Genomic DNA, 25,449 nt, shown 5'->3' on the forward strand with positions numbered 1-25,449 from the left:
TAAAATTATTTTAAAAGTTATCTCTCTATAATCATTTATAACTAATGCTTCTTTAGTCAGGTGTTTTTAATTGTGTGAATAATTATGTCATAATTCACCAAAACAGTCGTAAGCCATGATTCCTTGAAGGCTGATGGTTTTCATTATTTTTTTAAAATAAACTCTAAACTATGGTAAAAATTGACAAAGGGGCAACCTTTAGATAAGAACTATAGAGGCGTAATAAAATGCATTCTATGGATTTGTCAGAATATTACGAATTTATTGGTTTTCCGTAAAGCAAAGTGATGATCGAGTGTTTTAATGAATCATTATTATTTATATTCTGCTGAAGTCATAGTTCCTCCTGGTCGCCTTCTTACTGTTGTATCATGAGTCAGAACAGGAAACGTCAAGTCTTTTACGATAAATTATGAATGTACATTTCTTATTGTTCTGAAATATTTTCCAGTCTCGCATGTTTTACAGTAAATCAGTATTTATGTCCAAACCGATCCTGCAATCTTGAAATAAACTAGAGCTGATTAAAATGGAATTGTTTTTATTGAGTAACTTAGTTAGATTTCAGCCACTTAACGGTAGTAAACATTAACCCGGCCTCAGTCGGTGATTAGTTGGCCACCGTGTCAATCATAGCGTCCTGCGCTGTCATTGGTCACCACACTGCATCTAGGAAAGCCCTCTGAAATGTTTATGGCTCTGGGAAGATTTCTGAGCGGACTTCAGCAAAGTAACCAAACGGAGGAAAGCGCTGCAATAACCTGGAGTCCGAGCTGGAAAATATGCGCTAGTCTTCGCCTGTGAGCAGCTGGACTACAGAAGAAGCACCCCGTCATCATGGAGCTGGAGGAGAAGAAGAAATATGGTAATTGTTTAAAGCTCCGGGCCACGCTACAGCTTTATTTGTCCAGTTACCTTATCATTAGTTACACGTTAACCAGTTGTTGGTTGGCTATACACGACAGAGTTTCTCACGGTGACGTAGTGAAGCAGTTTTGGACGCGTTAGCTCTCAGTCTCCTGTTTTCTCCTTTAAACATTAAAACAAATAATTGTCCTTTGGTGGCTCGTATAAGGTCTGCTTTATCTCTCGTGCTTTGTACGTAAATAAATGAACGAACGTAAGGCTTGGACGATGTTGCGCGTGATGCTTTCGCGTTAAGTTGGGGCAGCACTTCTTGAATTGTTGGGATGAAACGCGTCCCAGTCCCAGTTGTGCTCGTCCAGTTGCTGCCACATTCCTCAGACTGGCATGAAAGGCAAGCAGGGGCAAACTATCTATAGAGCTCATAAGTCAGCTGCCAGTCTTTCTGTTTTCGTTTCATACCAAAGTGAGCTTTTGGTAATAATGATATGTGTGGGGTTAAAAATAGCGCCTGTCGAGACCCCTGGTCTGGGTCAAGTATTCATTCCCATTAAACGTGTTCACTTTTTGTAAGGCTGATAAAACGTGGCTGACCAACATAAAGCAGATTAAAGGTGTGGCGTGCATTTTGCTTTTAATACCCCTCGCAGATATTTTCTAAAGACGGAAACAGCTGTAAATTCTTCCTTGCAAAATAACACAGTCTCCGTCAGATTGGATAGAAAGTATCTGTCTTGCTCCTGATGACGAACTGCATTTAGGTCTGAGCTTTGACTTGGCCAACCTTGCACATGGATATGCTTTGTTCTAAACACTTTTGTAAGTTTAGTTTCACTGTTTTGTTGGAAGGTAAACATTTTCTGCAGCTGCTAATAAGTTTTCTTTCATTACCTTTCCATCTACCATTCCATCATGTCTGATCAGCTTCTTTCATCTCTAGCTGCGTTTCCATTAAGAATTCCACTAGTGTCGAAAAAACACAATTTCACTATTGCGGCGTTTCAGTTAAATAAATAACAATGCAGCTAAAATCACTTGTGAGTAAACTTGTTCATGCGTTATTAAAAAAAACATGCCATCATCCTCTTACCACTTTCTGTTCGTCTTCTGGTAACATCCGGTTGTTGATCATGTGACTCGTGTGATGTGGAAAAAAAGTGCTTCCAGTGCAGTTTTGCGAAATATATCTATTTCGATACGGCCAAAGAAATCGTATCGCAAAAAGTCTGTTGAAAACTATGCGCTTTTTTTTTTTATTTTTCAAAATTGCCGTGTTTCCATTATTCTTGTAATCCCAATTTGTGGAATTTTAAGGTCAATGGAAACTCGGCTATCGACGTTTGAAATGATCCAACACAGTATGATACTCCAAACACCGTGTTTCACAAACTAGTTTTAGTGGGTTGTTTTCGCAAACAACTCAAGTTTGATCTCCGAGGATTATTGAAATAAAGTAAGTGGAATAAAAATGCCACTTTATTACTTTTTATTGGTCTAAGAAGTCCAAATAACAGAGCAAAGTGGTACTGAGACGAGTTTGTTTACACGCAGCTTGGCAAGTCTTTAGGTGGTCTTGAGGTATTTGTACAGCATAACGTTTTTCTACAGTTCCCCTGCAGAATACTGACAAGCAGAAATGAGAAACACAACCCTTCCATTTGCTGGCGTCCATTCTCTTTTCCTCCATTGTGTGCCTGCACACACCCATTTCCGCTCCGCCTGCCACATGATGGCTAATTGATTCACTTAGCCTCCAAGAAAGTTTGCTTTCTCTTTTTCCTCTCTGTTTCCCTCTCTCTTTCACTCTTGCAGTGCTTGCAAGAAACAAGGCAAGTTCCAGTTTAGTATCATAACACAGAGCAAGGAATATGCGTTTGCATGTTGGCGTGAGGGAAGTAATAGGCGGTGGCTTCTCTCCGCAGCTCCCTTTTGTAGTAACGGCGGTTTCCCTGAGGAAGCGTGCTCACAAAAACAAACAAGCTTATATTTCGAAATGCATCTTCGAACCTAAAACTGACTCGGAGAGAAGGTAACGGCAAACAACCTAAAGCTCTCCTTAGCACAGTGGGGGATTTTCTGAGTTATTTCAGGGTCTGGTTTGTGAAGAAACCTCAATGAGAGGATCTGAGAGCAGCTATGCAGACATGCCCTGCTAAAGATTAGGTGTAATTATGTGCCATGTGTAGAGAAGTGGCTTTGAAACCTGATCCGAGTGCCTCTTTGTGGTGCAACTTGAAGTCGTTTCGGCCTACATCTGCAGGTTGCTGTGAGCTCGTTTCTTCTGATATTTCTTGAGGTTACATCTAGCAATCAGTGAAAACCTGCTCTGCTACTGCAGCACACGCTTCCACTTTGATGTTCTCGATAGGCCACCCACAGATTAAAAAAAAGCATGTGACCAAACTTGTGCAAACCCTAAACCCATCATCAGCATGCCCAGAGCTGGCTGGAGACAGCTTTCATCTTTAAAGAATAATTGTACACCAAATCAGGGGCCTCCAAACCGTAGGCCTCGAGATGTACTGTCTTGTTGCCAGGCCTTTGCCAGACTCGAAGGCATGCTGAAGACGTAGTGGAATCATTTGATTCAGCTGTGTGGAACAGGAAAAGAGCTGGAGAGATGCGAGTCTTTTATTGTGTAGTGATTCGATTTTGACTTTTAGGGCCACGATTCGATTCAGAAACCAATTTTCCCACTGAAAAGGTCAAGAGATTCTGTTTAAATTATGTGACTGACGAGATGAAAAGATTTATTTAAAACAAATCTTCGAGGTTCCAGACTGTGTCAGATTGTATCAGTGTATCAAATCAGCTGGTATTGAAACAAGAATAGCTTTGTGCATAAAATCCTGTAACTTAAATCACCAGCATTGGGTTGACATAGCTGCCTGGGCTAAATCGTAAATAAAAAATATCAGTGTTATTCAAAATGTATACAGTAGCCGAGTAGACACATAATGCATTATGCAGTATTTTAGCAAAATTTATAATTGAGCATTTTAAAGTTATTCAGAATTCCCACAACTAGGAATTGAGATTTTTATTTTTTTAACCCCTCCAGGGGGTCTTTTGTGGGCTCTAGTGTCCCTTATATGACAGTAGGCTGACAGGAATGGGGAAGGAGAGGGGGGAAGACATGCGGCAAATGTCGTCGGGTCCGGGAGTCGAACCCGCGACGGCCGCGTCGAGGACTCAAGGCCTCCAAATCTGGGTCTCGCTAACCACTACGCCACCACGGCACGCCCCTTTATTTGATTTTTTAAACAGAATGCTTTTTTTTCCCTGCACCTTTATTGGAGACTACAGCGCAGAATGCCCAGGTAGTCTGCTTCCTGCTTTTGGTTTTTACGTGATAGAAGACAGACTTTGTAACGGTCTTTACGCGTCTCCTCATCATCCCGGTATCAACAAATGGGTGGCAGAGCGCATCGTGACGGCACACGACAGATGTATTTCTGTGTGTGACGAATGAAGGTGTCAAATCCTGTCACTAACATGAACACAAAAGCTATAAATGTCAGGGTAAGGTGAGAGTTCATCTATTAAACTGACTGAAGATGAATACAGAAACAAAAAGCTGGATGGAGTATAGACATTTTTTTAGTATTTGTGCGCCTGTCTCTTTATTATTAAATTGAATACAACTTCAGATTCTTGTATAACTTTTCTTCAGGTTAACTTGGAAAGTGAGCTATTATTGTTACAGGTTAACTTTCTAAACTTCAGAAAAGTTATTATTAGGGAAGCTCAAATGTAAAAAGATTGGACTGATATTGATATGCAATAGTAACATTGCTGTTATGTTAGGTTTACCAATGTTTTATTTTATCCTTTATCTGATTATTCGATTAATCATAAGAATAATCAATAGATTACTCGATTACTAAAATATTAATTTACAACAGCCATAGTGAGGAGCAGCTGGGGTCCTGTGGTGGCGCAGGGGTTAGGCACAGCCAACATATAGAGGCCTTAGTCAAAACATCCAATTTCTGCCACTTCCATATGTGATGGTACGAAGTTGGACACTTCTCCAATTGTTTTCAAAGTGTCTGCGGTTTCACTTGGCATTTTATCCAACATTTACGTAAATGCGTCATAATTCTGCACCAGAAGAAGCCAGACGTGGTAAATCTGGATGTCAACAATGGCTGAAAGAAGCAGTGCCGACACTTTGGTCAGCCGTGTCACTTTGGAGAAAGCAGAGCGCTTTCCTAATTCCCTAGAGGATAGCTCCATAAATAGATCTGAACTTGGACTGAAAAGCGAGGATCGCATCTAGAAGTCCACGCCCTCTGTCCCTAATGAAAGACTATCACTGAGGGATGCGACCGTAACCCGGAGTTAAATGTTTCCCAACTGAGCCATCTTGATAACAAATCCTAGCATAGCCATAGCCACTGCAATAGTAGCCAGCACACTTCCCAGCCAAGAGATACACACATCACAGAGCTTTCATGAGACAGAATGGACCAGTCAAAGTCCAGACCTGGATCCATTGGAAAATCCATCCAGTCTGACTGAGCTGTTTTGCAAAGAGGAATGTGCAACAATCTTTAGTCTGAACTTTAGGTTGAATGCAAATAAGCACCACGCATTTTTAGAAAATTATTATTATTTTCACTTCAGCATTGTGTTTTACTGTGTTCACTGAATCCCCAGCATGTGGAAGTTTGTGGTTGTAAAATGACAAAAATGTGAAGAAGTCCTGGGGTTGCGGATACTTTTGCAACACACTGTTGCTGTCGACTGGGAGATGACTCACCACAAGAGATTTTGAACATTTCCGTCATTACAGAATATGGTGGGAGGAGTCAAGACAATGAGGGGAGGGAAGTCACGGAATGTTGGGACTCATCAGCTTCAGTGTCTAAAGATAACATCAACTCCTTAGGTCCAGGTTATTCTAATGAAATGTCGTTTTCTTTCGAATCTGGGCAAAAAGTAGATGTTTGTTTTTGTTATTTCTTCCCATTTCAGCAATTTTCTTTTTGTTTTTTTTTAAGGATATTTCATTGGCGATAACAGCCTAACACTTTGGAGAAAGATTAAAGCTTCTCGATGCTGGCACCAATCATGAAAGTTGCGGTTCTGCCTTTGAAGCTCTCTAATTAGACATCATCCCACATGTCTGACGAAAGGAGCATTTTGAAATCAGAGTGTGGGATTACCGTAGTTCCATGACCGGGTTGCTCTGCAGCTTCCCAGTGACGGCATCGTCCTCTGATGTGTTTTGATGCTGCAACTCAATCCAAACCCGGAATATCAGCATCTCAAACGCCGACGGCTCTACATCTGTGGGGGTGGAATGAGATCACATTCCAGTGGTTGATGACTTTGTTTATTTATGCAATTAGATGTCAGTTGCAAATATGCGTGACTGCCAATTGAGGCTATCAGGTCTGTTTCATTTAGGCGGTTTGAAGAGTCTTTGTCAGACCAAGTTGAATGTATTGGTGGACGATGTAGAAAGGATAACAAAGTGACAAATGGAAATGGAGAGCAATGTGTTTGTTAGCAGTAGCTGGTCAGATAAGGCGTGGCCAAGATATTTGAGTTTATTACATCAACAAGCACAGTGTGCATGAGGATCAAAGCATATTGCCAAATATTCCTAATATCTCTGATTTCTTTCGCTGTTCAAGACATTTTTACCACAACATGATCTCAAAAGTATGTTCAGTTTATCCTAACCCTCTTCTTCTTTTAATATGTGACAAGTAAACATAGGCCTGTCGCAATAAATCAGTTAACCACATAATTAATTAGAACAAACTCAATAATTTCCATTTGCATGATTCATTGTTTTTCTCTCTCTTTCTACCAAATACTGCATGATAAAAGTCTTCAGTCTGGTTCTTTGTTCTCAACTAAACCTGTTTCTGAAGGACATTTTTGTTTAGAGACTAAATAATTCATTTTATTTGCCTTTTATTTTTATTTTGGATATTTAATATAATATTCTTGCATTATTATGCCATTACCATTATGTTACTTGAAAATGGTCTTGAAACAACATCATTACTATTTGTCGCAATGACTTCTGGGACAGTTTGTCGTCCAACACAATTTGTTCCCATGACAGGCTCAAATAAACATATTTTTGTACCAAAAATGTACAATGAAACAAATCGCCTTGTTATTTATTTATTTTTTTGTCACACTTTGGACAAACTTGCTACAATATTTCAAATGTTCATATCAGACAATGACAACCTGATTAAATACAAAAAGATGCCTTTGAAGGATTATTCAATTTTTAAACATAATGAAAAATCAGCAATTTTTGGAAATATGTCAATGTTCACTAAGCCAGCTGTCTGTCACAAAAAAAAATCAGTTTTATTCTATTAAATATTGAAATAAATTTTGTCTCACCTTACTGTACATGTGCGAATACATGTAGCAAAACACATTTGAACAGCAAAGTATCGTTGGAAAGCAAAAATCCCTGTACTGTATATTTAAAACCTCTTTTTGTTGTAGTTGTACTTTTTAGCAGCACAAATGCCTAACCAGTGACGAGTCCCGCCATTTTGGTTGTCGAAGTTGTGACCCAGACGCGTACTGTCCCACGTTTTTTGCACCCTTGTTACCTACTGCGCATTTTGATTTCATTTTATGTGTGTTTACCTCCAATTGAATCATTTACATTTAATAGTATGAGTGAAATGGAGAAAGACAACCTCTTTAATTTTATTGTAGTGCTTTATAGAAGTTTAGATTTTGCCTGTGGGCAGAAACATTGGAAGCGCTGCTTGTCATGCTGGCCATGAAACAGGGGCAGGCCAGATGGAAACTTTCTGTCATAAAATTTTTTCCTCCTCCTTTTCTTTTCTCCCTTAACATCTGAGGAAAACATTTGCGACACTTTGGTCCGTCAGAGCTTTCGTTGTTTGAGTAACAGATTGATTTAACACGGTCTAAATGCAGAACAGAGGAAGCAGATCAAAATATCCGGTCACCATTAAAGGCGGCAAACAAAACCCCCCCCCCAAAAAATAGAGCTGGATTTTTTCCTGATTGAGTTCCAATGCAGTTTCTGAAGTTTTCCACTAGGGGGCGACCACGCAGCACGTCCTGCTAACCAGCAGGTGATTGCCTCAAAACCCCACACCTAAGACTAGTCAGTTCTAAACACCTGGCGCCAGAGTTTTCCATTCTTCCTGAACACGTCCCACAAATTTTCTCCACTCCCATCGTCCCTATCTGTTCGCATGCTTTTATGGGTGTGCTTTATTTTTTTTCCTTTTATATATTTTCCCGGCGCAGCATGAGGTCTGTGGGCAAAAGGGTGGTGACTGGTAACGTGCAGGCAGGTGGAAGCAGTTGCTTTCAGAAGAAGCAGAAGAGGAGGAGTGTTGCGGATTATTCAGACAGGTCGGACTGGTTTTGCGCTCCGTTTGCGCTTCTCTCGTTCATTCACTGGCAGGAGCAGAAGTTTACTTTTTCTATACATCTCGGCCCTGAAAGCGAGCTTCAACATGCCCGAGGAGGAAGATAGCTATGGAAAACACGGTAACGACTTCTCAAGCCTCCGTTTGATCTGTGTTCATCAGAGTTTTGTTTGTTTGTGAAGTAGACTGAGCCTCAGTTTGTGTTTGTGGGCAGCCAGCTACTGTTGGCGGCTTTTTTCAATGCTCAGGTGTGTTAGAGCAGCAAGCTGGACTTTAAATCTGTTTCCAATGGAAACCTGACTTTTTTTTCCCTTCTGTTTGTCGTTCTGGAAATGATCCGATGGGATTTCTAACATTCATCTCATAGCTTGACTTGACAGCATGTCAGATGTGACGATCTCAAATGGCAGCACACATGAAATATGAGACTGTTGCCCTTTTTGACAGGAAGTGGTCGGAGGCTTGCTGTAGCATTTGCCCCAAATAAACACATCCAATAGAAAGTCATGAATTTATCTTCACAGTTTAAACCAGTGATTTATTGCAAGAAACGGAAATAATGTCAATAATCAACATTTTCATGTTTTGCTTTTTTAAGTCATCTTCCTTTGGAGTTTTTATGAAGAAGAGTCTTTGAATTCTACATTTACTTCTGAAACACAAATGTCAGACTGACGTCCGCTTAACACTAAACATGGCTTGTATTGTGTAGCCGCAATTCAAATAAAAGTAGGGCTGCACTGGTTGTGGTTTTCCCTCTGATTACCGATCTCTTAAGAGCACGACTTGCCAATTCCAATTTTGGCCGATGCCAATTTATTTATTTATTTATTTATCTATATATTGTTTTTGTCTGAAATGTTGCTAAATATTGCAAGAAAGTTGCTGAGTTATCACCAGTGGGGTGACTATTGTTAACTGCAAACATGCAGACAGGTCCAGACCTGGTGGGTGGGTCCATCAGTCAACCTTCTCTCTCAGTGGAGCAGAAGAGGACAGTAGCTGATTTATTTTAGACCTTTGACAATGCAGAAAAGATGAGCTTCACATTTAAGTATTTTTTGTTTTCTAGCTTTAAATTAATGCAGTAGCACACAATAAGACGGGAGAGGGACGTGACATGACTTTTGCTGCTCTTACAGACACTGTTGTAGTGATTATTCTGAGTACATACTGTAATGATGTGCCACTTCCTTCCTCTGGTTCACTTCCTTTTTAATTTGGTCCTTTTGCCCTCCCACTGTAGGCTAACTGTAACTGTCTGCTTGCGAGCGAACCGTCCAAGACTCCCGTTTTCTCCCGTTTGGTTTGCACCAGAGTGCAGACGAGCGTTCGTGCCCTAATGAAGCGAAACATTTAATGAAAGAGAGCATGGTCTGGTGTATCTGTTATAGATTTCACAGGAGTATTATTTGCGCAAAATGGTTGGTCATTTCTGTATCAGCCGGACCACGAAAGTACTGATTCAATTTGTTAAAATAATGCAGTTAGACAGACAAAAATATTAAATTCTGCCATTTTAAAGACTAAAATACCTGGTTAATACATTCTTCTCCAAATCCAACATTTTCATAACATGATGTAACCAATCAACACCTGCTAGACAGGTTACAGAGGTGCAAAGTGTTTACAGTGTGAGAACTTCTACCGTGTTACTGTAGCTGCACTTGACCTCCAAATACCACAGCAGGCTCGAGAGAAGGAAAAATAAAACTAGAGCAAGAAAGCTTGTGTACAAACAAGAAGTCTCACTGTAGCATAAACTGTAGGTGTGTATCTGTGTGTGGTGTTAAAACCATTTAGTGAAGTAACCAAAGGTAGGTGAAGTAAGTAGATACTTAAAAATATAGTTTTACTCAAGTATAAATTCAAAGTATAATGCAGTAAAACGACTCGTAGAATAAATTTTTTCTCCCAAATTATTCAAGTAAATGTAACTAGTTTTTGCACGTGTTTGATTGTTTGATGGAAAGCAAGTTCTGGCTCACTACTCCTCATAAACATGACCAGTTTAGTCAAAGTAAAGCACGGGGGCAGATTTCTCATGGTTTTGCTCCGGCTTAGTCACTGGGGAGGAATTCAGTAGGTTGCCGGGTGTGTTGCGCTTGGAGGGAAACATCAGCTGACAGAAGAAAGGCAGGAGGAGAGGAACTGACTGTTCCCCTCCTCAGTGACCTGGAATCGGACTGATTTCAGGTCAACACACAGTGACCTGAAATCAGTCCGATCTATACAGAGTTCCACAGGGTGGGAAACCCGAACGGGTTTGTACAGGAACCTGTTTGTTGGCCCCATGAAAGCAGAAATTGGTTAAATTCTTAGCCCTTGTTAATATAGAACCACCAAAGTACTGAAAAACCCATGAATAAATGCTGGACAAGCACTAAACTAATTATTCAGGCAGTTGCTAAAATAAGCTGGTTAACGTTGGTTAGTGAAAGAACGTATATGGTGACTATATGGTGATGTGATGTATGCAAGTCCGTCACTATTAATAAACTAATTGCATAAGTTAAAATGAGCTTGATGATTTTGATACTTTGTTGGGTTTTTTTTTATGAGACTTGATAATATATTTTATTTATGGTTTCGGTTGTGTCTGGCTTTATTTTTGTCTTTTTTGTGTTTTATCTTGAATATTTAAAATGTATTTCACTTCAAGTGTCAATTATTTACAAAATTGAAATCTTTGTGGTTTTGTCTGAGAATAATCTCTGAGGTATTTGGTGGAAATTTACACCATCACAGTAGACCTTGATGCCAGTAACTTTTTTGTTTATTCTTTCTTTTCTTCCCCCCCCTTCCATAAATCTGGTGGGATGTTATCTTTCTTAAGTTTATGCTTCCAGTTCTCACTGCAGTAAATACCCTGAAGTTCTGGATGGTCTTTGTTTCCTGTAGGTGAACCCTTCAAACATGACCCCTCCTTCAAGGGACCCATCCAGAACAGGTGAGGCCAGGACTGCAGGGTTGGATTTCTCATTGTGTCGCTGATGAAAGCTTTCGTTCACCGTTTTCTCCTCTCCAGATCCTGCACCGATATCGTCTGCTGCATCCTCTTTATTGTCGCTATACTGGGCTATATTGCAGTGGGAATACTTGGTAAGGAAGTATTCGCAGTCTGGTTTGCCAATTAAAAACAAAAAAATCCAATTATAAGTTGTAAATATTTACATTGAATCTTTGTGCTTCCAGCCTGGTCCCAAGGCGATCCAAGGAAGGCGATCTACCCAACAGATAGTAGAGGCGACTTCTGCGGACAGGCCGGGACTCCACTCGAGTGAGTTACTTCTTAAGCAAATCTAGATATGAAACTATGTGTAGTGTATCAAAAATAATATTTAAAATAAACTAATTACGCTTAGCCTGGTGGGGCAGGAGGTAAGTAAAGCCTAGTGGCCTGCTATGTTTTTAACACACTGTGGGAAACCCTGTTGTTTAGGCTTTGTAGAATGGCATAAGAAAAAGAAACCCTTCAAACTAACTTTCAGCCTTGGAAGCTTTTTCCCAAAAAGTTGCACAAACTATTGTCGACCAGAAAAATGTTCTTTTCCCCCACAGGAATAAGAGGAAGTTGTTCTACTTCAACATCATGAAGTGTGCCAGCCCCATGGTGCTGCTTTCATTCCAGTGTCCAACCACACAGGTGTGAACTCTGCCATCTTCCGTCTCCTGTGGTTTTAGTGACCTTTTGCTGCTATCTGTGCTTGACAAAACTTTTCCAATGTTGATCCTTAGCTGTGTGTGGAGACGTGTCCAGACAAGTTCATGACCTTAACCAAAGCCCATGCCAACGACAAAGACTTTGATTACTACAAAACATTCTGCAAGGAGACTGTGACGCGTTCAATGGTGAGTCCCCCCGCCCCCTGTAAAATGTTTTAGTCCCTAGATTACTACAGATGAATCTAATCACATTTTCTTCCTTTGTCTGTGTTTGGTCCTGTATTTCAGAGTCCACAAGAAATTCTTCGTAATCGTCTCTGCCCCTCTATGCTGATCCCCAGCAAGTCATGTTAGTGGATTTTATACTCCTGAAGCTGTCGCATTAAATGCATACAATTGAATGCGTTCAGTTTGCAATATTAGAAATGATATTAAAAAACTGGTTTTAGAACAGTCAGTCTGAAGCCTATTGCCTGATAACCTCGGGCCCCCAAATCAGACTGCTAGTCTCAAATTAGCTCCCTTACAGTCCTTGACTGTTTTTATAAAAGATCACTGCAGAAGGGGAATCTAACCACCAGAGTGCTTGCAAAGCAGAAAATGTCTCATTTTTTGACAGGAATTTGCAGCATATACACCCATCCATCCATTTTCTAACACCTTGTCCCTAGTGGGGTCAGGAGGTGCTGGTGCTTATCTACAGCTAACGTTCCGGGCGAGAGGCGGGGTCACCCTGGACAGGTCGCCAGTCTGTCACAGGACAAACAACCATGCACACACACACACACACACACACACCATTCAGAGAATTCAGAGAGACAAATTAACCTGACAGTCATGTTTTTGGACTGTGGGAGGAAGCCGGAGAACCCACGCATGCACAGGGAGAACATGCAAACTCTGTGCAGATACATATATATATATATATACAGTGGTGTGAAAAAGTGTTTGCCCCCTTCCTCATTTCCTGTTTTTCTGCATGTTTGTCACACTTAAGTATTTCGGAACATCAAACCAATTTTAAAAATAGTCAAGGACAACACAAGTAAACACAAAATGCAATTTGTAAATGAAGGTGTTTAGTATTAAAGGAGAAAAAAAATCCAAACCATCATGGCCCTGTGTGAAAAAGTGATTGCCCCCTACACCTAATAACTGGTTGGGCCACCTTTAGCAGCAACAACTGCAACCAAGCGTTTGCGATAACTTGCAATGAGTCTTTTACAGCGTTCTGGAGGAATTTTGGCCCACTCATCTTTGCAGAATTGTTCTAATTCAGTTACATTACAGGGTTTTCGAGCATGAACAGCCTTTTTAAGGTCATACCACAACATCTCAATAGAATTCAGGTCAGGACTTTGGCTAGGCCACTCCAAAGTCTTCATTTTGTTTTTCTTCAGCCATTCAGTGGTGGACTTGCTGGTGTGTTTAGGATCATTGTCCTGCTGCAGAACCCAAGTTCGTTTCAGCTTGAGTTCACGAACAGATGGTCGGACATTCTCCTTCAGGATCCTTTGGTAGACAGCAGAATTCATAGTTCCATTTATCACAGCAAGTCTTCCAGGTCCTGACGCAGCAAAACAGCCCCAGACCATCACACTACCACCACCATATTTTACTGTTGGTATAATGTTCTTTTTCTGAAATGCAGTGTTCCTTTTACGCCAGACGTAATGGGACACACACCTTCCAAAGAGTTCCACTTTTGTCTCATCGGTCCACAGAATATTTTCCCAAAAGACTTGGGGATCATCAAGATGTGTTTTGGAAAAATTGAGACGAGCTCTAATGTTTTTTTTGCTCAGCAGTGGTTTTCTTCTTGGAACTCTGCCATGCAGGCCATTTTTGCCCAGTCTTTTTCTGATGGTGAAGGCATGGACGCTGACCTTAACTGAGGCAAGTGAGGCCTGCAGTTCTTTGGATGTTGTTGTGGGGTCTTTTGTGACCTCTTGGATGAGTCGTCGCTGCGCTCTTGAGGTGATTTTGGGCGGCCGGCCACTCCTGGGAAGGTTCACCACTGTTCCATGTCTTCGCCATTTGTGGATAATGGCTCTCACTGTGGTTCGCTGGATTCCCAAAGCTTTGGAAATGGCTTTATAACCCTTTCCAGACTGATAGATCTTAATTACCGTCTTTCTCAATTGTTCCTGAATTTCTTTGAATCTCGGCATGATGTGTAGCTTTTAAGGATCTTTTGGTGGACTTTACTGTGTCAGGCAGCTCTTATTTAAGTAATGTCTTGATTGAAAACAGGTGTGGCAATAATCAGGCCTGGGTGTGGCTAGAGAAATTGAACTCGGGTGTTAAAAACCACAGTTATAATCTATTTTAACGAGGGGGGCAATCACTTTTTCACACAGGGCCATGATGGTTTGGATTTTTTTTCTCCTTTAATACTAAACACCTTCATTTACAAATTGCATTTTGTGTTTACTTGTGTTGTCCTTGACTATTTTTAAAATTGGTTTGATGTTCCGAAACACTTAAGTGTGACAAACATGCAAAAAAACAGGAAATGAGGAAGGGGGCAAACACTTTTTCACACCACTGTATATATATATATATGCTTCAGTGTGGTTCCTTCTTTCTTTAGTCACCCGTAGGTGCTTTCCGGATTTGGGCCTAAAAGGAGGTGTAGTAACTGTCGGAAACAGCACCAAGTTTGATGATGGATCTGGAAAAATGAGGGATGCTAAAGATCTTGTGGATGGAGTAAAGTGAGTACACAACAGATCCGAAACACCACAAAAACGGTTATTAAAACGTGCCGGCAATCAGGTTTCATGGTTGGGAAATCAATCTCTTCTTAGGAATGCCACTGTGGTCATGGAGGCTCGTCAGGTGGTTATGAAAATCTTTGAGGATTACACTCATTCCTGGTACTGGATCCTTATGTGAGTAACTATTTCTCCTTCTTGTTTCTTTATGTTTTTGTTTTCTACTTTTTCTTATATAAGGGGGAAGTATTATGTAAAATCTACGTTTTTGAGCTTTACATTGTGTTATGTTGTTCCCTCATCAAAAACATAGCCGGAGTTTTGCCTTGATTCTTTCATGCATATTTGAGAAATCCTTCAATCTCCCATGGCAACCATTCAGCTGTGCAGAACATCTGAGTGGACCTAGCTCCTCCTTTGAGGATGAACTTCCTCAGCCGTGCCGTTTACGAGCTTCTGCCTCACAGAGCAGCCCTCCCCCGAGATTCTCCCGCTCGGCTCCTTCAGACTAGCCAGCAGCAATTGGCAAACACCTGGTGGAGCTGCACATCTACTGAGCTCAGAGGAGCAACTTCTCAGAGCATCGCTGGTAAAAACGTTGCTAAAGGTTTAATAGAGGAGCCATGTTGTGATGACTTCCTGAAGGTGAAGTTTCTGAAAGAGCAGGAGTTTCTTAAAGAGACAGAGACCCAATTTCAAGAAGTTAAACCACAAAGTTAAATTTCTTGAAGTCATTTTTGTTATAAAATGCTATATAAATCAACTGAATCTAACATACTTGATTGTGTTATAAAATGATACTATGTGCCTGGAAAACATATAATACTTCCCCTTTAACTGTCAACTGAATTCACTGTGTGTGTTTCTGTGCCTAATGTTTGAGCTTTCCTCTGCAGAGGGCTGGTCATCGCCATGCTCCTCAGTCTGCTGTTCATCGTCCTCATGCGCTTCCTGGCTGGCATCATGATCTGGATCATCATCATCGCTGTGATAGCTGTAATAGGATACGGTAAGGGCCAAAAGCGCACAGTTGTTTACTTTCCTCCATTTTACTCAGATTTTCTGTGGTTCTGGTTTGACGTACATTTTAGAAAAGTTGAGCAAAGTGGATTCAGGAAGCGGGGGCATCTTTTTGTTTCGTAGCGACTACCGTACAATCTGTCAGAGAAATTGGTATTGCAGAACCAAACAAGGAGCGGTGTGGAGTTCCGCAGGGCTGATTTTTAGAGCGTTGCTCAGAACATGAGTAACATTCCTGAAAGTTAAACTCTTTGGGGGCATGTGATATATTTTCAGTTTTATTCTAATTAACCTAATTAATGTTGATGAAACTTCCTCTGGCTGTAGGATGTTGTTCTGTCCTGGTAATTTGTACGACGTGGTCTGCTGCTGAAATCAGTAAACGATTGAGAGGTTTTTGCTTCACAATCCGGCCAAGCCTGTAGTTATCCCAGTTGGGGAAGCTTCTACTGCTCCCACTCTTCTACTTGTTTCCCATTAATATGCTACTTTAGGAATCTTCCACTGCTACATGGAGTATGCCAACCTGAAGAACGAGCCGGGCGCTAACGTGACTCTGCAGGAGCTGGGCCTCCAGACAGACTTCACCGTCTACCTGCACATCAGACAAACATGGCTGGCCTTCAGTGAGCGACTAGAAACCTCCACCTGCTCTCTGTTGTTTGGTTTCGATGAGCTCACGCTCTTTGACTTGTTTTAGTGATTATCCTGGCCATCGTGGAGGTCATCATCATCCTGCTGCTCATCTTCCTGCGGAAGAGGATCCTCATTGCCATTGCTCTCATCAAAGAGGCCAGCAAGTAAGACTTCATCAGGGTACTTTGAAAAACATGATGGCGCGTGCATCACATATTTTTTAATATCTTGATCCTTCAGCTTCCACATCATGACTGGAAATCTTTGCAAACAGCTAACATTTGCATTAGTAGGTGAAAAGGTCAACTTTTATTTTTTTAACAAAAAATATTTTCTCTCTTCCCATGCTAGTATCTTACGAGAGTATACCTCATTATGATAATGAAAAATGAATTAATCAGTGTTTAGTAGTTATTGTAAAATAATCATCTCGTTGTGTGACAGCAGCTTTGGCCAGATGGCGCTTGGTAAAACATTAAATATGAAATAGTTGTTTTAACTTTCCCTGCATGTGGATCTTCTGCAAACCTGGGGAAAAAGGAAGGAATCGGTCAACTGCATGACTCAATCTGGCCATCATCTAGGATTCGATGGTTGAGACAAATATTTTATAAGTATAGAATCTGAAGAAGGTGGCAAACAAGACTGAAGTTTCACTGGCAACAAAAGTCTGAAAAAGTAATTTGAGGTGATAAATGATTTACTATTAACTTAAGCTTTTTATAATAATAAAAATTCAAGGCCATTACTTTGAAGGTGTTTCTACTTATAATTAAAGTTTTTTTTAGTTGCCCATTTTTGACATATGTGAAATCAATTCTTCCCCCCCCCCCATTATAAAATTAAAAATAATTCCTGTTTTAAACTGGACAATTTATTGAAATTCTCAGAAAGATCTTAGCCGACATAATCAAGTTCACCCTGTTCCAAGTGGAGAACTAGCGTACTGCGTCCTTGTGAACTCGGCAAGGACTGACTTTCAACTGTTCTTGCAGGGTGCGTTCTTGCCAAGAACACGAGAACGTTCTTGAGTGTTGAGAAATAACCAGAGAAAGTTCTGGTCGTTGCCATAGGAACAGCATGACGGGAACACTTTGGTACTTTCTGAAACCTTGGCAGACCTCTGCAGCAGAACCTGGACCATGCTAACCTGGAATTCTCTTCTTCTTTTCCAGAGCCATTCGATACATGATGTGTTCCATGTTTTACCCGCTGTTCACCTTCTTGCTCCTGTCAATAGTCGTCGCTTACTGGGCCGTAACTGCTGTGTATCCTTCACTTTGTACTGTTTGTCTGATCTTTTTGACCTCTAGGGGATAAACAGTTGCACACAGGTGTAGTAAACCAGCACGGATCTGAAAGTAAGAAATGAACCACTTACCTTCTGTCGCCTGATCCTGATCAGCCAGCAGAGGGCAGCCTTGCAAAGAAATGACTTTAGATTTGTTGCCTTGACTCTACACTGGATAACCTGACCTTACATTTTTCATTTGAAAAAAGCAAACTTTCAACAAAACGTTCAACAGGCATTGTTCAATAAGTAAAATTTCAGTTTTTACCTGTGTTATTTATTTAATTTTTTTACAGCAGTAGTATGTCACCAGCCTCCTAAAATAATTACCTAAGTTATTTTTGAAAAAAGATAAGAAAGGTTATACTTATGTTATGAGAAGCCAAAAGCCAAAGTACTTTACAAAGAGCACTAAGCAAAACAAAGAATAAATTAACTTTTTACCTCTTAACACATTTACACAGAAGCTAATCTTTATTTACACTGGACATGGAGGTGGGAGGGATCTTCCTCTGAAAAACATACTGAAAACAGAGCATGTTAAGTGCGCCAAGTAAAGATAACTGTCTAAAAGTGTTGAAAAAAGGAAAAAATAATGTAGACATAAGCTGCGTTTCCATTACAAATGTGTGCATCTGCTAATGTTGATAAAACACAATTTCCATGAAATAAGAAATGGATACGTTCGATGAATCATTAAAAAACATGCTGCACCATCAACCTCCAACTACTTCCTGTTTGCTTCTTTGTGGTTTCTGCCAGTGGCAACATCCGGTTGTTGATCATGTGACTCTTGTGATGCGAAAAGTGTTTCCATTGCAGTTTTGCCAAGTAGACCAACTTCAATATGGTCAAAAAAAAGAACCCCACCTCATCCTAGCGCCAAAACCTTCTATTGAAAATCAAGTTTTTCAAAGTTGCCGTTTTTCCATTAAGCCATTTTTTTCAATCTCAATTTGGGCAATTATATGGTCAACGGAAATGCAGCTTCTTTTTTTTTTTAACACTTCCTTAGTTTACCGTCAGTCAACGACTTTGTTCTGTTCTCTGTGGGTGATTCCCACAGGAAGATCATTTATGACCTCTGACCTCCTTTATCCTTGTAAATAATAATTATACTCTGCATAAATATTGGTCCATTGATGGTTTAATGTTTCATAAAGTATCCTTCAGGTTAAAATGCTGGTGTTTGGAGGTTTGATCCCCCGACAGGTCAGCTGTAAGCTTCGGTCTATTGTTGCATTTACCTTGACAGAGCAGCTTCTTGTCCACTTCCAATGAGGCCATCTACAAAGTGGTCAATCAGTCGGCTTGTGTGCACTCTGGAGCAAATTGTGATCATGCTGTAAGTTTCCCAGTTAATCTCACTGCAGTTCTTTTCATTGTAGAAGCTGTCCCAGCAGCTTGGTGCCAATTCTTCTAGATCCTATGGATGCAGTCACTCCTACTTCTGTTTTTCAGAACTATTCCACAAGTAAGATGAAAGCAGACTGCCCGGAGTCAGAGTGCAATTTTGCCTTCTACGGCGGAGAAACGGTTTACCACAAGTACCTGATTGCCCTGCAGTTCTACAATGTCTTCCTCTTCTTCTGGTGCGCCAACTTCGTCACCGCTCTGGGACAGATGTCTTTAGCTGGGGCTTTCGCCTCCTACTATTGGGCCTACTCCAAGCCAGGCGACATCCCCACCTTCCCGGTGTTTTCCTCCATGGGGAGATCTCTAAGGTACGTCAGCTCTGTGAGCTAACTCATCCTTTTTGAGGGGTACAATATAAATCAGCCCAGATTTCCCATAAACCTTTGGAAATTGGCAACCGTCCGATGCTTAAATGTTAAACCAACCAGAGAACTTCAGTAATTGAAAAAAATGTGACTTTGTTATGAAATATCTCTACTTTTGAGTAAAGTTTCTGTTTCTTTTACCCACTGTGAGTAACTTTATTGAATGAAGAACAAATTTGTTTAAACCGAAATTTCACCAGACACAGACACGTAGTTTTTGTTAAAGTTTCAGAAGTTTTACATTGGAAAACAGTATAAAACTGTGTAAGACCATCCAATGTTGCTCAGCTCTGCGAGTAAGGATTGATTTGGATCAATTTTACTTTTGTCTGATTTTGTTACATTGTAAATGTTTTTCATTACTTTTGATCTATAAAATACTTTGTTCCATCTGATGCCATTTTTTGAAATATTAAAAGTTCTTTTGAATAGTTACTCAGTACTTGATTACTCCTTTTTGCTTTTGAGTAATTTCACGGTTGTTTATTTTTACTCGGGTAAAATATGTTGAAGTTGTGCTCCTCTCACTTGAGTACAATGTTTTGGCTACTCTAGCCACTTCTGCCACCAGGTCACATCTGCACCTACACAGTTAACAATAGTTACCCCAACTTGACAACTTTTTTGTAACATATAGCGACTTTTTGGACACAAGAAAATCTCCCAAAATTAGAAACGGCAGGTCAGGTTTTTTTTTAAAAATCTGATTGGCCTGAAAACTGCAATCGGTGCACCCTTACTTTTAAGCATTGATATTTGCTTTATTTTCCTCCTCTGTTTGTGCCCCTTTTTTATCCGCCAGGTATCACACAGGGTCTCTGGCGTTTGGTTCTCTAATCTTAGCAATCGTTCAGATCATCAGAGTTCTGCTGGAATATTTGGACCACAAGCTGAAAGGTGTGTTTCTCTGCGTAGCCCCACGTTTGTTTATCGCTGAGACTGTGACATGTCCTTGAAATGGTTTTTAAATTGCTTGGGTTTAGATTTGTCTCTTGAATCTGTCATTGACAGGAGCCCAAAACAAATTTGCAAAGTTCCTGCTGTGCTGTCTGAAGTGCTGCTTCTGGTGTTTGGAGAAATTCATCAAGTTCCTGAACAGAAACGCCTACATTATGGTGTGTGTTTGGTGAAGATGTATGTAGAAGAACCTTCTACATACAAGGTCATATATTAGAGCGCACTAACCACCTTTTATGCAAACCTCAGTTATACAGGAGCCTTACGAAGCCTTTCTCCTATTGATCCTTAATTAGGACTAGAGACAATGTCACACTGTGTGTGAGAAAGAGACCGTCCAATGTTGCTCAGCTCTGCAATTAAAGATTTCACAAATGTCAATGGATAGGATTAGTGGAGATGTTACCAATAGAGGTGGAATAAGATTCTTAATCAAGCTAATTGCAGATTGTGGGTTTACCAGAAACGTGCAAATACAAAGTTTCCAGCTCAGGACTTTTGTGTATATTTTTTTGTCAGCGTGTTAAAATCAATGTAATTAATCAATCTTAACAAGTTAAAGTCCCAGCTTTAGTTAGTAACTGTGAAATCCATGATGTTCCATAATGACATTTTGTGGATTAAACTCAGAAGCTTAAAATTGTTAGATTTTTTTTTCTTTCTGTGCATCCCTAACCAAAATATTAAGTCTTTTCTGAGTAACCCTAAATTAATTTCGGGATACAAATTCTTCTTCTTATTATTTTGTAAATTTTTTTTTACGAACATTGTCAGGGAATTACTGTTTTAGGATTCAAGAAGCTAGCAAAACATTTACCTCTAACTAAACCCAACGTCAGCAAAAGCAAATATTTGCAAATCTCTTCCATTGTGATGACTTGTCACCCAAAAATCTGACCTGAGACTCAACATTCCTCACCAGCCAAGATTTGTTGTTTGTGTTGCAAACAGCTCTGGCATCATTTACTCTGTTGTTTATGTGCATGTTTGGCTTCTAGGTGGCGATCCACGGCAAAAACTTTTGCGCCTCTGCAATGAATGCTCTCAATCTCCTCATGAGAAACCTCCTCAGGTAATCGTAAACGTCATCTCATGGTGTGAGCGTTTTATTTTATTTCTTTTGTCTTAATAACCTGTTTAATCCTGCAGGGTCGCTGTCGTAGATAAGGTGACCGACTTCCTGTTGTTTTTGGGAAAACTGCTCATCGTTGGGCTTGTGGGTGAGTCGGTGTTACTTTTCAAAGTGATGCACAAAATCAGTCTCCGCAGCATTAACTTGGAACCACTAGGAACCAGTGTTATTGAATTTACTGTTCTTCTTCTTAGGGGTCTTTGCCTTCTTTTTCTTCTCTGGAAGAGTGAAAGCCTTTGAGAATACAGCTCCCAACCTGCACTATTACTGGGTGCCAATCCTGGTGAGCAACGCTCTTTTTCTTTTTTTTTTTTAATTGATCAGTTTTCAGTGTTCAAGGTTGAATCTGTTCAGGAACAAGTCAAGGTTGCTGTTGAGTCGGGTTTCATTCCTTGTCTTGAACTTGGCTGTGTTTGTATTGTGAATGACGGCCCATGGCTCGTGTTTCCCCGTCCAGACTGTGGTGATTGGCTCGTATCTCATCGCCCACGGGTTCTTCAGTGTATACGACATGTGTGTGGACACGCTGTTCCTCTGTTTCTGTAAGTAATTACGGTGCTATATTGTTCACTCAGTCACTGAGATTGAGCGACTGGCTCCATCAAACCTTTCTCAACTTTGCTCTTGGATTTGATGCTTTCACTAATTCTTATATACTTTTAATATGGTGCACAACAGCCACGTTTCTGCATGACTTCAACATACAAAAGCTTGGCTAATTTGTTCTGTATTACCTGAAAGTTGTGGCTGCTTGGTGATGAACTTTTCATTTTCAAAATCTGCAATGTCTTGGGGTGCTTTTGCTTGCCATTTGACTTTCTTTCTCTGTTTTTGTCTCTCCTCTTCCCCCTCTCTCACTCCCATTTCTCTTAATCCTGCTATTTCTCAATCTTCTAATCTTCTGCTCCACCATTTTAACACACACACACACACACACACACACACACATACACCCCTACATCAAGGTGAAGACCTGGAACGCAATGACGGCTCACCTGCGAGGCCTTATTACATGTCAACAACTATCCGGGAGATTCTGTGGAAGGGCGAGGTGGCAGATCAGAGTGCCTCTGCTGCACTGCAGCCGCAGGATGAAGACGGCGCGCTGAAAAATCCCCAGGAGAAGGACGAACTTTAGAGATGAGGACTTTGTGCTGAATTAGAAGCGCAACAAAAAGTGTGGTGATCCTCCGTTCTGAGGAGCAGAAACATTGATGAACAATACGACGACAAATTGCCTTAAATGGAACCATTTAGTTACGAATAGCCGTTGAAAAGCTTCCTTTTTATTAATATTAGAAAACTTAAGGTGATGATTAAATGTAACGCGTCCTATACCAACACAGGTATCGCCGTATCGGATTAGTTCCGCCGATACTGATCCGATACAGAAAAATGGTGCCGAATTGACTTAAAATTTATATATATTTTTTGGACAAGTACAGCTCACTTTAATACACCGATAGCTTCACAAGCTTGGTCAGACATGTAAAAACACAACTTTAATTTGTTCAATCAGTGCAGCAAGGACTATAACAGCTAATGTAAAAATAAATTATAAAGAAACTGACAAAAACATTAAGTTTTTACTACTTTGGTCAAACGTGTAGAAATAACTTGCAACTTTCATTAAAAATAAATTAGGAATAATTCAGCACCATTTTACTTGCTTGGTTTGTTTAGACCAAACCTCATGAGTGGTTTTCACCGCTCAACAGTTGACGTTTCCATTGCTTATTCATCACTGAGAAATTTGGCCAACGCATTATCGTTTGAGTACTTTTGTAAAATGTTCAGAAGTCTACGAAGTGAAGAATTTCTGACAGGATGGGATTCTAATCTGAAGCGTTTCTTCAAAGTGCAGTAGCACAGTAGCGTACTTTTCTTCTTTGGGGATTGTGTTCATCTCCTCAGTTAAACCAGTGGGAAACTCTGGCTGCCATTTTGACACTTTTGCCTTTTTAAATGGTTGCTTCTGCAACCAGTGGAAACTTGACGGCCATGTTGTGCCTCTGGTCCTCCATTTCTACTAAGACTGTAAAACATTAGGTAGCTTTAAAACTAATGTCCAAAAAACTACAATATCCTGCACTTTATTTCAACACTAAGCCATATTTCATTTTACTCTATCTGTAGCTGCGTTCCATCGACCATACAATTACACAATTTAACACTTTGAAATTAAAGATGCTTCATGCAAACATGACAATTTTGGAAAAAGTCTTGTTTTTCGATGAAAAGTTTGTTAGAATGCAGTTTTGGTTTATTTCCCAAAACTGTAATTGAAACACTTTCTTTGCATCACACAAGTCACATGATCAACAACCGGACATTTTAATTGGTGCAAACCACCAAGACAGGAAGTGGTAGGAGGATCATGGCATGTTTTTAATGACTTATCATGCGAACAAAGGTATTCACATAGGATTTTAATTGCTTTTCTTATTTAACTGAAACACTGCAATTACAACATTTCTGGGGCGTTTATGACATTAGCAGAATATTGACAGAGTTTTGAGATTTGTAATGAAAACACAGCTACTGGCACTTCCAAGACGAAGCAAGGTTTATGATTTTTATTTTCTAGGTTGTAGATGTTTGACAACTCTTCCAAACATATTGTTGGTTGAACAGTTTCCTCATCCATATGAACAGTTCACTGTGATGAAGAATGACTACGACTGCATGTTTCTGTTTGAACTATTAAAGCTGGATGCCTTTTGTTCCTATTAAACAAACGAGTCTTTGTCTCTGAAACTTCCCCCAGCCTATACTTTTTGAACTTTTATGCTTGGTTGAAACGATTCAGCTGCTTGACTAGTTGTTGTTTTGTTTTTTTTAACTAAATCTTTTTCAGTGGAGGACCTGGAGAGGAATGATGGGAGTTCTGAGAGGCCATACCTGATGCCCGATAGCCTCCTCAAGATCCTAAATAAGAAGAACAAGAACAAAGCAGGGGAGTAGAACCTTTGATCGAACTGTGCTGCTCCATATGAGACCAGTCCGTTAACTAAGAGACTGTGGCTTTGAGGAACACTTTGCCGAAGACAAGAACCAAAGTCCCTGAATCATCAGGATTTGCGTGACGTCCTCTTCTGTCAGATGTATTTACTTCGTAATGGGTCGGAGCGTCTGTCTGCATCACACACCATCATGTCAGTGTTTTTCTAGCTTCCAAGGTTTTCCAGTTAAGTGAATTTTTAAAGTCTAATATATATAACCAGTTTCTTTTGTATTGCATGGTTTTAAGAGTTTTTTTTTTTTTAATCATGCAAATTTTCTTGAGCATGTTTTATGTTATTTGAAGGTACACGGTAACTTCTTGATGTTTAAAGTGCTTTTACAACTTCATCTGTAATCTTATTTTATTACTTGACGTTACTAAAGCCATCACACTGCCAGACAGAGGCCTCCTCTACTTACATTATGGGACGGGTTTTATTAGATACAAAAGCACAGTTTATATAAATGTACAGGTTTGTATTTGGGACATATGCTGTATTTGTTTAAAAATAAAACTGTTTTATATATATATATATATATTAAAAAATCTATCCCAGCGTCACTGGAGTCATTCACAGCTGTCTCAGTATCATTGGCTTTAACCATACAGTCCATATATTGTCTCTGTGCCAGTAGTACGTTTGTGCTGCATTAAATAAATGTCACCAAAGTTTTACAGTGTGTCCACGCAACCTTGGTCATAAATTCGCACACCTAAAATTAAAGCCTGGCAAGGTCTTAATTTCCTTTTATTTATTTATTTAAACTTGGCCTTAAATGCGTTAATTACAAGTCTTAAATTTTGTCATGGCAGGACCATTTAGACAATTTTTAGAATATTCTTTGCTTTTGTTTGTTTTCTCTCTGGACTTTTCTGCAAAGGTTTTGGTCGCGTACAGATCTTCAGTGCTTTCTGTACCTCAAGTCAGCGATAACAAGCTGCTAATATACCCCTGCTAGCCAGCTAAAGTTTTTTTGTGCCGCA

General features: G+C 40.0%; 1 protein-coding gene across 3 annotated transcripts; it reads left to right on the forward strand.

The window, feature by feature from the left end:
* The first annotated feature begins 686 nt into the window (after positions 1–686).
* LOC116735231 (choline transporter-like protein 2) lies at positions 687–25,026 on the forward strand. 3 transcript variants are annotated; one of them, XM_032586970.1, is made up of 22 exons: positions 687–865; positions 11,163–11,211; positions 11,290–11,363; positions 11,457–11,541; positions 11,823–11,907; positions 12,000–12,113; positions 12,216–12,276; positions 14,521–14,644; positions 14,738–14,821; positions 15,541–15,653; positions 16,159–16,290; positions 16,365–16,464; positions 17,476–17,568; positions 18,852–18,936; positions 19,053–19,315; positions 20,175–20,269; positions 20,384–20,487; positions 21,328–21,401; positions 21,479–21,549; positions 21,656–21,744; positions 21,919–22,003; positions 22,427–24,218. In XM_032586970.1, exons 1-22 carry the CDS (start codon positions 838–840, stop codon positions 22,597–22,599), a joined length of 2,181 nt encoding a protein of 726 aa, XP_032442861.1. In that variant the 5' UTR covers positions 687–837; the 3' UTR covers positions 22,600–24,218. The 3 variants fall into 3 exon arrangements, with proteins under 3 accessions (XP_032442861.1, XP_032442860.1, XP_032442862.1); XM_032586969.1 differs by lacking the exon at positions 687–865 and adding an exon at positions 8,160–8,382; XM_032586971.1 differs by lacking the exons at positions 687–865; positions 22,427–24,218 and adding exons at positions 8,167–8,382; positions 24,319–25,026.
* The last annotated feature ends 423 nt before the right edge of the window (positions 25,027–25,449 follow it).

This window comes from Xiphophorus hellerii, chromosome 16 (assembly GCF_003331165.1).
Source record: "Xiphophorus hellerii strain 12219 chromosome 16, Xiphophorus_hellerii-4.1, whole genome shotgun sequence".
Lineage (NCBI taxonomy): Eukaryota > Metazoa > Chordata > Actinopteri > Cyprinodontiformes > Poeciliidae > Xiphophorus > Xiphophorus hellerii.